The 16,423-nt window shown below is 38.4% G+C and overlaps 1 protein-coding gene across 2 annotated transcripts in view; it reads right to left on the bottom strand.

Annotated features, from left to right (window-relative positions):
• The window catches only part of slc29a1a (solute carrier family 29 member 1a), a 45,758-nt gene that overhangs the window by 6,698 nt on the left and 22,637 nt on the right, over positions 1 to 16,423 (bottom strand). For both annotated transcript variants that reach the window (XM_017702661.2, XM_017702662.1), the window contains exons 2-10: positions 15,241 to 15,328; positions 15,078 to 15,159; positions 13,994 to 14,178; positions 11,609 to 11,748; positions 9,502 to 9,636; positions 6,362 to 6,459; positions 5,393 to 5,474; positions 4,926 to 5,011; positions 1,798 to 1,906 (exon numbers count right to left, since the gene is read on the bottom strand). In XM_017702661.2, the coding sequence (XP_017558150.1) occupies positions 1,798 to 1,906; positions 4,926 to 5,011; positions 5,393 to 5,474; positions 6,362 to 6,459; positions 9,502 to 9,636; positions 11,609 to 11,748; positions 13,994 to 14,178; positions 15,078 to 15,159; positions 15,241 to 15,269 (946 nt within the window). In that variant the 5' untranslated portion in view covers positions 15,270 to 15,328. The remainder of the gene's footprint in view (positions 1 to 1,797; positions 1,907 to 4,925; positions 5,012 to 5,392; positions 5,475 to 6,361; positions 6,460 to 9,501; positions 9,637 to 11,608; positions 11,749 to 13,993; positions 14,179 to 15,077; positions 15,160 to 15,240; positions 15,329 to 16,423) is intronic.

Here is a 16,423-nt window from a genome sequence, read left to right as displayed (position 1 = left end):
TAGTCAAAGTAAGCTATAGCTTCAGACTACAGCTTTTCGGTCAGTACTTGTTTTTGTATCAATTATTATGTCCGTCCATTTTATACCTATAATTTTTCCTTTTATTTTTGTGTTATCTATTATTAGTAATAATACTAATACTACTAATACTACTAATACTACTAACAACAACAACAACAACAACACTCTTATTTTTATGGGTGTAAACACCTGGATAAACCAAAATAAACTTATTACAAAGATGCAAATGAGAACAGAAAACTGATTTGTACATCCACTTTGGCCTGTATTTTAACAAAAACAGCACAAGGACAAAATATTTAATGTTTTTGCTCATCAACATTTTTGCTGATGTCTGAAGCAAAGTCCAAAAAAGTTAGCTCAGGTGATGCAATCATGCTTGGATATAAAAAGCATCCTAGTCTTTTATGAGCGAGGATGGGTGTGTGTGTGTGTGTGTGTCTGGGGGGGTAACCTGCACCTCTCTAAAAAGGTACCATTAGCACTGAACACATTTTGAGCAGAACATGCTGCCTTCTAGACACCGTCTTTTTCAGGGACGTCCATTTTTATTGCAACAAGACAACAGCAAGAAACATTCTGCACGTGTAACATCAGCATGGCTGCATATCAGCACAGCTAAAAGACTTGTATGGAACGACAAAAAATATTACATTTTTAAAACTGGATCAGTTTCTATTTTCAGTCCCCAAATGATTTTTGAAGAGCTGCAAAAAGGAAAAGTGGTGTAACACAGTGGAAAACCTGCTCGTCCCAACTTTTTTTGAATATGTTACAGGCATCAAATTTGAAGTGTGTGTTTACAAAAAACAATTTCATAAAAGGTAAAACATCAAATATTGTGTTTTTGTACCGTTTTCAATTTAATACAGGTCAAATGGAATTGAATATTTACTGCTTTCTGTTTTTAGTAGCATTTCACATACTGTTCTAACTTTGTAATGTTTATTAACAAAAACAAAAGCTAACCAAATTTCAACAGTTTTCAATTTGTAACAAGAGTTTTACACATTTTTACATTTCTTCTTACACTGGATATCCATAAAATACACTGAGAAAAATGTGATTTTATTTCTTATCCAGTTATCAGAAATGATACAGAACTTCAGGACAGTAAACTTTTAAAAGTTAGTTCAGTTGAAGTTTATATTTCACTACCGACTTAGTACTCCAAGTTCATTTCCATGGTGAGTGAAATAACTTTGATGAAGCAACTCTCAATCAAGATTCATGACTCAGTGAGTTTTCAATGTTTTATACTAAGTTTATATATATTTCCAACCGTCCATAACTTGTAATAAACTACAGCAATTACATAGCTTACTCTGAGGCAGATAAATGAGAGACTAAGGAAGCTTAGCTTCTTCATCTGAATGTCCTGCAACAGCCAAAACTAGAAATTAAGACAAGTGAATTTGACAACACTGTTTGCCATTTTAATCTCTCTCACCAAGTAAGCATCTAAAATATTGATGCAGCAGTCATTTCATTCCTTATTTTGGACTGATTATTTACAGTTATTGTTATTTCTGCTTGTATTATGTTGTGAACAGTTTAATTTCATGTTCATATTAAAAAGTGGCAGTTATCTCTCAAATGATAATGTGCATTTGCCATTAAAGAAAATGTTTTGTTTAAAACAATGATACAGCAGCCAACTGAAAATTCAGGACTCCACAAGTGATACAGAGTTCGTCTGGGACATAAAGGAATCTGAACAGTAAATAATTAAATGACCAACAGAAACAAATACTCGAGGCTTATGAATACTCTTACCCCAAGCTCCTCCATCTGCCACAGTGGATCTGACCTCCACAGTCACAGCAGGGAAGGTGCCGATAGTGATGGTGAAGACGAAGCACACGGAAAGAGCCATCACCCAGATCTACAGCGGAGAGAGGACAGAATTCTGATTAACAGCAACACGCATTAAAGTACCCAAAAAGCCAAGTGTGACGTGCGCCCGCCCCCGGGCCCTGATGGCAGCTGAGGCTGCCAGAAGGCAGGGCCCGAACACCAAGTGGTGACAAACCCCGGAATGGATGGTGGGAGACAGCCGCGAGTGGGTAAGGGACGGAGTGCAAAGCCTGAGCTTGCCGAGGGAGGAAGACGTCAGCTGCATGAGAGGGGACGAGGACGATGATGGCCACGAGAGGGATAGAGAGCTCAGCGGGGCCCAGGAGATGGGGCTCTGGACTCATGCACCGTCCACCCTCTCACTTGTGGTGTTCCTCTCCCTGCTGTCCTCGTCAGGCTTCGTCCCTGCTTGGAGTTTGGGCCCCGCAGGCTGCTGCCAGCAGGGCCCAGTGGACATGGCGCACGGCACACCAAGTTTTCCCTATTTTAGTGAATGGTACCACAAGTAGTGAATGTGCAATTTTTTATATCAGAATATTCCGATATCCCAATATAGGATAGGATAAGCCTAAGAAAAAAAACAGGACAGCAGATAATTTAGTAGATTTGTTACTTAGATGTATAATATACTGCATAATTTGTTGTATGTTTTCACACTTTGTCACAAAATGTAAAACTAAAAGGCATGCTGTCAGAAAAAAAGGGTACTGTGCTGGGACACCAAGGCACAAGCGCTGTAAATGTATGGTGAAGTTACCGAACTGTTCTTAGGGCCCAACTGCACCTTAAATGAGACACATTACATTCTTTACCCCAGAGTAAAAGGACATATTTTACTTTTTCTTAACGGTTTTTAAGCAGTATGAATAAAAGTTTATTACCTTTTATCTCAGAGTGATGTGAAAAAAAACACAAAAAACACCACAACACTGATAAACAATTATTTTCATAATGTGGCATAAAATGCTAAACTGGTAGATTGTGTCTAATATGCCAGCATTGTAACAAGGCAAGGCAAGTTTATTTACGTAGCACCTTTCAAACACTGCTATTGTTCAAAGTGCTTTACAAATGAGAAAATTGAATCAGAAGAAAAAAAAGTAAGCACAAATAGAAAAACAATTAAAAACAAAATTAAAAACATTTAAAACATGATTAAAACACCACATTTAAAAGAGAAAATTACTAAATTAAAATTATAAAATTATTAAATTTGAAATTAAATTAGGATAGTTCATCAAAATAAAATAAAATAAAAGTCACTACCACTGTTTGAACTTGTTTTTAACCATTACTATAAAAATTTAAAGCTTTTTCTGTCACCTCTTGGGTCAAAGATCAGGGAAGTGACCAGGTTTCAGTTTGTATTATGAAGGTTTAGAGTTTTAACAGCTGCTTTCTATCAGAGCACATGCCCAACACAGTGATATCAGTCTTACAAGGTTTCTTACAGCTGTGGAGAGCTAGCTATTGAGCACTTGGAGCACTTATGCTAGCTAATCCACAGCAGTAGGAAATGTATTAAAACTACCAGACACTGTCGCCTCAAATTATCACACTAAAACAGATAATTGAGTTGCCAGAGGGTCTGGTAGGCTTTGTTGCTTGTTTGAGTTTTATATAAACAAGGCTTAAGGCTTCACTGAATGGGGAAAAAAACACACATGGCAGTAATGTTTAAACCATATTAGCCCAAGTTAACCAACATGTATGGCCTGACTGGGGCTGGTTCTTTTTTGTAGACATGAGGTTTCGTCCCAACAGCGATGACATGCCTAGTTTTAACAACAATCAACATTGGTAGCTTGCAACTTTCACACTTTTTTTGTGTTACGCTTGTGGTCTATAACTTAAGGCTACGCTTAACAAAAGCAACATGATGTTATAATTATAATAATATTGTGTGTCAACCTCAGTGCTGTCATTTATCAAAATGTCCTGTGATGTAAACTACATTTTGTTAAGTTACCCTTTATTCATCCCACAACAGGGAAATTCACCTCCACATTTAACCCATCTGTGCAGTGAAACACCACATACACATTAGTGAACGCCCAGGGCAGTGGGCAGCCCTATCCACAGAGCCTGGGGATCAGTTGGGGGTTAGGTGCCGTGCTCACGGGGATGACTCCAGAAAAGCCGGTGTTGTGCCTCTTTAAGAAGGGCTACAGGAGCAAGTAGGGCTGAACGATCTTTAGGAAAATACTGAATTACAATTTTTCCTCACTTTTTGCGCCTGTGATATCAATTGCGATTATTTTCTGTAAATTGTTCAGGCCTTTTTTCACCAAGAAGACCAGAATATCCACCTTTTCTGGCTTGAGGCTCAACTTTGAATGCAGTATGTCAGACTGTCAGTAATTTGTGGTTGTAATGTCACAACACATGGAGGTTTGGTTGCCACTGATTGGTCCAACTCATCTACAGGCAGTTCACAAGCTCTGTGTTACTAGGTTTAATTTCCCCACTTAAAACCAAGCAGTGGCTTTAGGCTAGAATTGAAAAAATATTGTGATTTGAAAGCTGCACTCTTGCATCCTCATGTATTCACTTTAAAACGGTCCTCAAGTTGAATAAAAACCCAGTTTATTCATCTCTCAATTGTTTATCGTAAATTACAATAAAAGACAGCAACTGCTCGTTATTGGTAACTAGCCAGCATTTAGTATGATAAAAGTTTTCCTTTTTGATAAAGTGCACAGAAATATTTCAAAAGTGTTGATTATCTATAATTAATCAATTAATTAATTATATAATTTATAATGAATTATAATTCAAAATGAGTGAATATTTGCAAAAAACAAAGTTTATCAGTTTGAACATTAAATATCTTGTCTTTGTAGTGTATTCAATTGAATATAGGTTGAAAAGGATTTGCAAATCATCGTATTCTGTTTTTATTTAGATTTTACACAACGTCCCAACTTCATTGGAATTGGGGTTGCACTGTTTTTAAATATTTAAATTACAGACTTTGTCAACTTGGATTTAATATTCATTGCAGCGTGTTAATGTGAACACTACCGGACTCATTAACATAACAGTACCTGTTTAAAGATGGCAAACACAGACACAGAATGTGTGATGTCCTCATCAGTGAGACTGACCACAGGCCTCTTCTCCCCAGGGCTTTCTGTGGGGGGAAACAACAACACCAACTGTGTAATGTAATCTTTATCCATTTCCAGTATGACACAATTCAACATTGCATTCCTTTGCATGGAAAACTGAAGATATGGTCCAAACCAACAGAGATTTAGCACACAGGAGCTCAAACACGCTCTGGCTCCATCTAAATAAAAAACAATGAAATGCAGTGGCAGCAGAACTAAATTAAAATGTAGCCTCATGCCTCCAGATGGTTTGGGGTTTAGACCAGACGTTCATTACACACATTCCTTGATTGGGGTGGAGCTGGAGCGAGAGCGTGTATGCCAACTCCTTCCTGTTTGTTGGAATTAAACTGTGACAAATTTGGATAAATGGCACATCTGTGGGTAAACAGATGTTCTACCTTTCCTCAACAGGTCCATCTTGTTTTCCTCATCGCCACCATGTCTGGGGCTACTGGTGTCTGAGTAATACTGGAAAAATTCCTGCAGGAGAGAAAACAAACCTGAACAGAAACCTTAAAAAACACTTAGCAGCTGTAAAACAAAGCTGAGTTTATTTTATGATCCATTCTACCAAATCACTAACTGTAGTCATGCAGTAAAAACAATGACATATTCAAACTTTAGATGTTTACCAGGGTTGTTGTGCTCTAAATTAAACCCAATCATCATTTATAGGGGATTTTCTAATGGAAGGTGTTTGTCCCAAACTCTAACCCCTAAATTTACATTTGTGAAAACAATACTTACATTGCTTTTGTATTTTTTCAACGTTTTGTCACAAGACCTTTAATTTCTTTTAAAACTGAAACATTTATCATGAGTTTATTTTTAAATAAATATACAGGGTGAGTCACAGGACACCGTTTTATTAAAATTTTTATGCCGTCACAAGCCTCCATGATGCGGTGCTGAAGGTGTTATTGTGGATTTTCTCAGCATACACAATTTCTCTATGCTATCCCACGTTTAGTGGAGTAGAGTTTAAGTATGTGGGTGGAGCCTTATTGTAGCCATGCCCCTGCATTTTAGAGCAGGAAGTGAGGCTGCATCCCTGTCCCTCATTGCCACATGGTGAGCAGTTAGATCCCATTGTTTTGAAGTAAATGTGTCCCGAAGTCTGAAAATCAGTGTGAAACATTAAGAATTGTTACAGAATTTCTGCAATTAAGAACTGTTAGTACTTAAGAGTGGAACTGCCCTTCACGGAAGTCTGAGCATAATGCTGTACTAAGTTGAGAAGCTTGCTAATCTATATATATCTGTCACACTCGCGTCATTAAACAAACCAACAAAATATTAAAGACCCCTAAATCCTCACATGCTAGCAGGTTCCAAACTGACTCACAACAACTGGGCTTGGGTCGTACCATTTTGGGCAAGATGAAGTAGGACATGATGGCCAGGAGAATGACAACGCAGGCAGTGATGAAGTAGCCAAAGGCACTGTCCTGCAGCGCAGAGCCAGCTGAGAGGGAATGAATGAATGAATCAATTGATCAATAAATAAATCAATGAACAAATTAATAAATAAACAAAAAAGCGAAGACAAAAAAGAGAAGCTCAAAAGGTCATGACATGGAACACACCAGCACAGTTAATCAGTAACCAAATAAAATAAACCTTCCACAATGGCAGGGGTGGAAAATATCCTTGAGTGAAAGTAAAAAAAAAAAAAAAAAAAGCATCTACATTTATTAAAAAAAAAAAAAAAAAAAAAAAAAAAAAGAGAAAGAAAAAAAAAGAAAATTGTTTAAAACAAAGTCAGGACACGCATGGATTTAAAAAAAAAAAAAAAAAAAAAAATGTTGGGTACAAGCTGATTACTCATGTACTACAGTCTAGCAAGTCCATCTGTCTTCCTGTCTAACAAACTCGGTGCAGTGAGATAACAGCCAGTAGAAGTCCTTAGACAAAGATGCTCTTAGTGGTCAGTTGAATTGTATAGTGATGTTAAAAAAAAAAAAAAAAAAAAAACATGCAAAAGAAAAAAGAAAAATATCCTAGACTTCGATATTTGGGTAACACTTTATTTGGATGGTCCACTGTAGATGCTTTGTAGTTAATGAGTCAGTCTTAAACTAACATTCAACTAAATATCACTGAAAAGCAACTGAACTTGAAGTGGAGTGTGAAAGATTATATTAAGGCCCAGTCACATTTCTTCTTTTCACCCCTACCCCTTGTTTTCGAGTGTCACTCGAACACCTTGGGAGTGAGTTACACGGTAGTGGTTGAAATCTTTCCTCTGAAATGGGACCCTCAAATTAAAAGAGCTTTACTTCATTAACAGCTGCTAGTGCTACTCTGTAGGCGACCCTGCCCGTCTGCAGTGACAGCAGAGGAGGGTAAATTTCAGCTCCTTACTGCTGGGCTTTAGTTACATTTAGGGCATCATATGCCTTCAAAGAGAGGGGCAATTATTTATTATCACACACCCCTAATTCTTCAGTGATATGAAGCTGAAGTCGGATATTCTCCAGCTTCTTGCTCCAACTTTGCTGTTGCCGTTCCACCTTAAATGGAGCTGAAACCACATCAAACTAAGACAATACTGAGACATTAGCATGCTATTAGCGGTTTTCATGTTTGTTATGAAGAAAAGGAACAAAATACACTGAAACAACACTAAACTAAGATTTAACAATGGTCATCATTTTTTAACAGAGAAAATTCTCATGTGTGTAGGTTTCTTTGGTCTCTTCTGCTCCGTCTTGCCGGTTTTTCTCATAACGCTTGGAGTGTCTCTGAAAAACCTCAGTCTGGAGGGTCATGTAGCCCAAACTTCACCCTCCCCCCTAGAAAAAACACGCACAACAGAGGACTAAGGGCCAAGTGGTAGGGGCAGGGGGTGAAATGGGATTGGGCCTAATCTAACCCTAAACCTACCTCCAACCTTAACTTCAACCCTAAACCTACTGCTAGATCTAACCCCAATCATAAATGTTGATACTCAACTGTCACCAGAAAGTTTGTTAATAAATTAAGTAAATTTAAATCTAATCTATGTGGGATCATCCAAATAAAGTGTGACAGAGATTGGTACAGGGTACTCTGGAGCACTTTAATTGAAAATGTATAAAATAAAAGTTTGCTCATGGCTTGAAAATGTAACTGAATTAAGGTTGTTTCAAACAGAAGATCACATAAGTGACCACCACACTTATATTGTGAAATATACAGACGTGCTAGTTTTGTATCAGAAATATTCATATGGAATGCAACTTGGTTTGTTTTGGAATTTCACAGCAGCATGAACAAAAACAGGTACAATGTCTTAAAGAGTAAAAATATATCCTTCACTCCTCGCAAAACCGGAACAGGGTGACACTGTGGGCTTCTTTCCATTTTGAAAAGTGAAAGTAGTACAGAGTGCTTCGCTGCCTTATGGAGCTGAAGTGTTAAGAGCTCTTTCCACACACAGCTTGGATGTCTGTAACCCAGTCTGGGCTGCTTTTGGAGTGCACAACCTGTGACAACGCAGAGATCTTTTTCATGTTCTAGGTACTGAGACACAGTAGATCTGAAATCTTGGTTGAAATCACCATGTCAATGGCAGAGATGACCATGACTGGTCCACCTCACCTGTTCATCAAATCAGAGACTGGGACTCCAGTAAGTGAACTGGACTCTGGTTGCATGTTAAAGGTTTGGATAGTTTGTAGTTTGGATAATAAATATGCTGACTGTAGCTCAAGTTATCAGCTACTCTTGCTGAAGTTCTAGAAAGTTACTGATCACATTTCTTAAAAATGTATGAATTAAAGCCCCACCAACTGTTTTTAGATGCTTTGCTGTTTAACACCAAGTACCACATTTACTGCATAGCACTTCAGTTCTCTCCATCATGCAACACTCATTATTTGAGACGCTGTCAAACCTGACAGGTGATTAGTAAGTTTACTTTTGGTAAAAATGCAACTGTAAACTAACTAAAATTCTCTACTGGACTCAAGTTTGGACTCGTACCCCATAGATATGACGCTCGACTTGGACTGGTACCCCAAAAATATGACGCTTGACTCGGACTTGACCCCCCACCAGAGGCTCAACTCTGACTCCACCCCCACTTCGAACCCCAGAGACTCGACTCGTATTTGACCCAAAGACGCTTGATTCGGGCTCGCATCCCAGAAACTTGAGACTCTGATTCGAACCCAAGAGACTCAACTTGGACCTGCACATCAGAGACTTGACTCTTATTCGATCCAAAGGGGCTTGACTCGGGTTTGCACCCCAGAATTCGGGGTCAGAAATACTCTGATTCGAACACAAGAGACCCGAGACTTGATTCGGACTCAAACGCCATAGACCTGATAGTTGGCTGAGACTGAGACTTTTGTATTGGCTTGCAAAAATCACATTTGGTGCGTAAGATATAATCAGTTGCTGACAAGATGAATTTAATTTTAATAAAGTAACAAAGTATCATCACAGGCATTTTCCACCGCTGCGTAGCAGATGATTTGTGTAGGGATTATGTGTGCAATGAAAAACATTGAATACATACTGGCAAGAGCACAGATCATGGAGAATGCTGCAAACGTTCCAGCAAGCCCTTGGCCGCTCATTATGGGAGTGGTATAGGAAGCCGGGAGCATGCCTGCCAGACCAAACAGACTCCCCTGCAGGATCGCTCCGAACGCTGAAGACAAGATGAGATACATGTAGAGAAATAATGGTGAAAAGAGAGGACAAACACTGATCAAAATGACAGGCAGACAACAACAAACATGTACAACCCTCACAAGAATTTCCAAGTTATCTCCCACCAAATGTTCCCTTTTATGTTGTCTCTTCCACAGCTGGACTCTCCAAACCAGTTTGCAATAATAACATCAAAGAAGGCAAGTCTATGATGTTGACCCCATCCTCCTCTAACTCAAAGAATGAGGCAGAACCAACACAGTGTGACCTGACCCAGAGGAGAGACTCAACAGTGAGAAGACCCAAGCTGTCAGACGCTGAGGCCCAGCATCAGTGAGCAAAGAAACAGCTTATCTAAGTGAACAAAGAGCAGATGTTTTGTCCCCCACCCCCAATATGGTAAAGTCATCAAAAAAATAAAACTGTGCATTAAAATCTGCAGCAAAATTACATATGTAAGTTTGCTCGCTTTGTAGAAAGGTTAAACTTATTTTCACTAAGATAAATCAACAAAACACGCAATTTGAAGACTGTGTTAGCATTTTTGTTTAGCCATTTCCAAATCTCTCTTTGATGAAGCCCAATATTATTTAAGCAAGAGAACATGAGAGGGAGTGTGTTATTCACAATAACACATGACCTCAAACTGTTCTATTGCTTTTATACAGCAATTAAATAAAGTAAGAAATTAATAAACTGGGCCGTGAACACGGCGTTTAATATGTTTTAATGTTCAGTTCTTCCTCCAAATTATAGTTCCTTAACAAACAGCTTGTTGCTACGTCAGAGTAACGAGCTCCACCCACTCGCTGCACAGCCGGCAGTTTGTTCTCCAGCTCCTTACACTAAATTCCCAAACTGTCATCACCACTGAGCAGCTTTTCAGTCGGCAGCTGTGACAGAAGAACAGCTAAACAACCTGGAATCAGCCAGAAATGAACCCAATACCATTCACCAAACGTGTCGTCTGACCTTCAGATTCTGACCAAATCAGACTGAGCCATAAACCTGACACAATATCAAGTTGAGTTTGGACAGTTTTTTTCCAGGTCAGTATTAATGTTTTGTTCCATTCAGTCTGTAAAGCATCTTGCAGCCCATTTAGTTTGGCGAATGGTATTGGGTTAATTTCTGGCTGATTCCAGGTTGTTTAGCTGTTCTTCTGCCACAGCTGCCGACTGAAAAGCCGCCAGTGGTGACGACAGTTTGGGAATTTAGTGTTGTCTCATCTTCAGAGTCTGACCAAATCGGCTGTTGTTCAAATTGGATCTTAAGTGTTCCTTTTCTGTTTGCAGCAAAGTAAGAATTAAAAACATCCAAATGGCTTAAGCGTCTCCCACAGCGGTCAAAGCAACGGCGTCTAAGCAGAGTAAGTGTTTGTGAAAAACCCATAAATGTTATGATGAAATAACAACACAGAACACTTCTCAACCAATCAGCTCACGTAGCCAGAAATAACTGCTGTATAACTGTAGTTATCACACAACATCAGCAAATTAGGTGTTGCTGATTAAATGCAAGAAACCCAAACTTAAATACTGAATTCAGCAAAACTACAAAATAACACACACTGAACTATAGACCCCCCGCGACCCTGACGGAGAAGTGGCTTAGAAAATTGATGGATGGATGGATGGATGGATGGATGGATGAACTATAGACATTAAATGTATTGAACGAATCATAATTATCTACTACTTTAAATTATTTTACAAAAAGTAGGATTCCTTTGCCTTAATGCACCTTTTCTGAAGTTGGCTGCTGATTAAATTTAACATGCCCACACGATGACTGGAGGCATCCAGGAGAAATCAAATCTGTGTTGTTCTGAGCAGCTCCATAGACACCAGACATTATTCTGTTGTATATTACAACACTGGCTGCTCAGATAAACTGTTCTAAGCTATTTTCTTAGATTCCTATAACTTTTACACAGAACCGTACGTGTGTACATATGCAGAGGCACTCACAGTTGATGCAGACGATTTTGATCATAGTGAAAGTGAAAAAGGGTAGAGGTGCCATGTCCACCTTCACCAATATAGCAGTGATCAGGAACACCACCAGGATGACCGAGAGACTGCCGGATATCCTCAGCTTCTGAGGGATCCTAAGATTAGAGGAAGGGAGAGGGGAGAGATGGAGAGAGAGAGTAGTGAAGGCACAACATCAACATTCCTGAAATACTGTGTTTGGGGAGTAAGAGGGTGTATGTCTGTTCCCTCCCAAAGTCTGTCTTTAGTTAAAACAAATATGCACTCTGTGGACATCAATGACAATGAAGGATTTAAAACTGTTACTACATCCTCCACTCATGCAAACTCATTATGGCATTCTAACTGACCCCGCAAAGGGGCCGAGAGGACAGACAGGGTGGAGATGAGATACTACACTCTCACAAAAAGATGGGTCTTCAATAGTTCTTTAGTAAAGGGAGTGATTCCATATAGAACCATAAACACTCAGAACCGTTTGCATGCTTAAACCATTCTATGCATGGTGAAATGGTTCTTAAGATTGACTGAGAATGTGCTGTATATGGTTATATACAGAACCTTTCCAAAAAGGGTTCTATACAACACCAGAAAGGGTTCGGCTATTGTTACCATGTCATGGTTTTAATTAGATAAGAACCCTTTTTGGTGCTACATAAAACTATTTTCAAAAAGGTTCAATATAGAACCACCTACAGCACATTCTCGATCAGTCTGTAGAACCCTTTCACAATGCAAAGAACCCTTTAATCATGCAATGGGTTCTTTGAGAATTCATGATTCTATACAAAACCATTTTCTTTACTAAGGAACCCTTGAAGAACCATCTTCAAATATATTCTATATAGCACCAGAAAGTGTTATTCTACAGTTGCAATGTCAAGCTTGTAACAACAGAACCTTTTCTGATCTTATATGGAACCATATACAACTCATTCTCCACCAATTTTAAACCTGTCATCATGCAAATGGTTCTTTGAGTGTTCACGGTTCTATACATGCATGCAACATGATGCAAATAGCATGAAAATGCAGAATATTCAGGCAAATTTTCTGCATCGAATCTATGCATAATTTTTTGGGAATGTCTCCAATTTGTTTGTGCCACAGAATCAAAATGTCCTTTTCTTCTCAAGAAATGGGCTAACAGTGACATGCAGGATCCTTTCCACTTTGGAAGAGCAAAAGGAGAACGTAGAGCTTCACTTCTCTGTAACTCATTTTGAGCTGATTTTGGAGATGAAGGCCCAAATGGAGATGAAGCACAAAAATACGCTGAATGTTCTTCAAGGGCAAATAAGTTCTCCTTTGTTCCTCACAGAACATGAAAAGTGACACGGGGCTACTGTTTTGTTTTTTTTAGAAAAGTGAATAGCGTGAAGAGCTTCATTGCTTTATTAAGAAGCTGAAACTTAAGTGCTTCCACATAACGCGGATATATGTAGTCCAGTTTAAGCCATGCTTAAGCTGCTTTTGGAGATCCTGAGACCAGGGGTGCCCATTCTTTTGTGGAATTGAGATCTACATTTTCCAGTGGACACCAAACTCATTATCAGCCAGTTTTGTGTAGTCTGGAGTTCATACCCAGCTGGGAATTTGTTTGAAAATGCTTCCCAACCTTCTGCCTTCTTTGGTAGTGTGATGGCTACTTGGGAAATCAAATTGATGCATTTGGAGTTTGACACTATAAAAACAGTCCTCCTCCCAAACTGCATGGAAGAGGTGAGTTTTTGGTCTCACACTCATCTTCTAAAAAAGCCAGTGGCATTACATGAACTGCTACAGATGAATGAAAACTTTCTAGACCGCTAAAGAGGCACATTCACAAGAAGGAGGAAAGTGTTGAAATTTGATAGGCTATTTGAATGAGGCATGATCTACTAACACGCAGTGTGATCGACTGGTCGATCGCGATCAACGTATTGGGCTCTCCTGCTTTAGACATTCAAGAAGTTGTTGTAGTTGCTGCATCAAAGCCAAGTTATCATCATGCTTGTCATGTAAACAATGAATATTGTCACAGTCTACGTTTATCGCAAAAATAAGTCATACTGGGTGTGTAAAGATCTTTAATGTGAGATTTACACAGTGCTCTAGTTTAAAGGTGAATTCCACCAGCTTTTCAAAAAGTCTGCATTATTATATAGTAGAGATGTACACAAAGTCAGTCAGAGTGGTCTGACGTGAAATAGTTCATTGTAAAGCACTGGTGTCCACTTTATCCAGAAAGGGCAGATGGCTGCAGGTCTTCCTTGTTTTTGTGGTCAATCTTTCATTCCAGCATATTTGTGAAGGCGGCGCAAACGTCAATGCTGTAGCAGACTGGAGCTTTTGTGTGGAGTGGGAAAACATTTGTCTCACCTCTGATGGATGAAGGAGTTGAGGCAGGTGAAGATGAGCAGGGGCACCATGGCACACAGGGTCATCACATTGTTGAACTTGGACTCTAGTACGTTGCGCATGTCACCTTCTGGCTCTGTGCTGTTGGCTGTCTGGTTGAATGCAGCTCCATTTGTGGGCGGGTTCTTCAGTCGACTGGTGAAGTACTGCAGTGGAATAATAATGGGTCAGTCAGGTGCTGTGACTTAATGAGAAAAGGCACTTTTCTTAGTCACTGTCAGGACAAAATCTTCATCTTCTTTGCCGTTTTATTTATTGACTCATTTACCAAACAGTTTGAAAATGCCACGTGATGATGAATGGTTCACTAGAAATGATCCAAAATTACTTGTAATAATATCTTATGTTAACTTACATTAAAAGCTAAGAATGCTTTTTTTTTTAACTACTTCTATAAAGTTATCTTTTCAGAGATTTGACCATTTTTAAAAAGGTTGAACACACACAAACCAGAGGTTCCCAACCACAAAAGCTTCCATGGCACACAAGGTTTAACTAACCAGATAATTTAACTAAATTTCAATGTAGGCTGTGCGTTTTGCTTGATTTAACAGCAACACAAACACTAATAAATAACCAAATATTTTCTAACTCACTTAATGAGATTATTTGATAGCTACAAAGTGCCGGACGACATGCTAAAGAAAAAGTTGTGAATGGAGGTCCGGTTCAGTTCAGTACGTTTTTGTTTAGCCTCCAGCAGACGGCATTACTTATTTGTCTTCAAAGCTTTATTTCAGCACAGAGCAGTAGCTACTTGATTTCTGTTCTTGGCCTTTACACACAGTTTATTTGTGCAATATTTCCAGATGGCAGTAAGTTAACTTAATCATGAGTATTACTGATTGAACTAATTTACTGTTAATAAAACATTTTAATTTGACTGGAGGGGTGTAATTACAACTTGTACTGCTGTCACAATAGTGGTTCAAAAATCCCAATTAATTCTTTTCCCCAGACTGTTCAGCCCTGGGCCAAGATGGCAAGGATGCAAAACATATATATTTTCAAATCAGAGAACAGAGAATGTAATACAAGTGATTACCATGGTGGCAGTCATGAAGAAGTTCCATGGCAGGAGAGTTCCCAGGCCCAAGATGAAGAAAATGATCCAGACAGCATTGTACCTGTCGGAATAGACACGCCATGATGCACCTGCACATTCTCAGCTTTCAGCACCCTGACTTGTATGACCAGGGGTCACTCACCTGTCACGCGGAGAATTGATTGCAGTCATTTTTCCTCACAGGGGGATCGAGCACTGTCTGGTTTCAAAACCTGATATCAAATCTGTAACTGCAGAAATCACAATCCAATGCACATTCCAATTAGTGACATGCCATTACATTTGGGGGATTATGTGCATTTGCAAAAACCAATATAAAAAGTCATAAAAAAATGCAACTAATTTTAAATCGTTTTTATTTACTGAGCCTACAATTAAGCATAATGTGATCTTTAAGTCTTCATAATGCATATTGTACATTCAATGGAATTAAAACAAGACTTCAAAACAGCACCACTGCCACTCATTTCCTGTAGAAAGGGGATCTGACCTTTGGGGCAGAAGAAAAATCCCCACACCCACTGGAACCTACTGACATTTTAATATACAGCCAAATTCCACTCATTACAGTTAAATCCCAAAGATAACATAAGAGCCAGCCATTATAAACATGCCAAGATTACGCCACTATGAAAACAGCCATTTACTACATTTTTCCTCCACTTTAGAGGCTCTATTGTGAACAATTATTTAATGATTTCCAAAGCTAATGCTTGCAGTACTACTGTTAATTTTTAATAGGAGGAACTTATATCACATATTATATCACATGACATACCATAAAATGATATTATTACATAGTATATGATAAAATATGGAACAATGATGTATCATATACCATAATTAGACAGCTTTTTTGTTTTCACCCCTTAGTTTTTGAGCTAATCATTCATTAATAAAATAAATAATTATCACGCATATTAATAATTCTTTAATTTATATACATGGATTGTGATACTTTAAATGCTGTGAAGCAAATGTGTCTGTTATTCCTTTGTTGCTTTAATTATGCTTCCATTAGACACTGTGGAATGAAAGAACAACTAAATGCATGTTTACATCTCTTATATTTCTGTATTAAAAATGTATCATATCATATCATAATGCAAAAACAACATATTTACATCCTTAGCTGAAAAGCACATCATGCCTGCTGTAGTTCACCTTTGCTAATCTTTCAGTTACTACTTCAGTAACACATGATCAGAAGAAAAATAACTAGAAAAATAATAGTTAATGACTATACAATGCCCAATATGTTAAATGGCTTCAATAGCATTCAGCAAATTTAAAGAGCAAATAATTACGTAATTCATGTATTTGAT

This window comes from Pygocentrus nattereri, chromosome 5 (assembly GCF_015220715.1).
Source record: "Pygocentrus nattereri isolate fPygNat1 chromosome 5, fPygNat1.pri, whole genome shotgun sequence".
In the NCBI taxonomy this organism is placed as follows: domain Eukaryota; kingdom Metazoa; phylum Chordata; class Actinopteri; order Characiformes; family Serrasalmidae; genus Pygocentrus; species Pygocentrus nattereri.
Note: the sequence above shows the minus strand (reverse complement) of the source record. Positions and strands in the feature narration are given on the sequence as shown.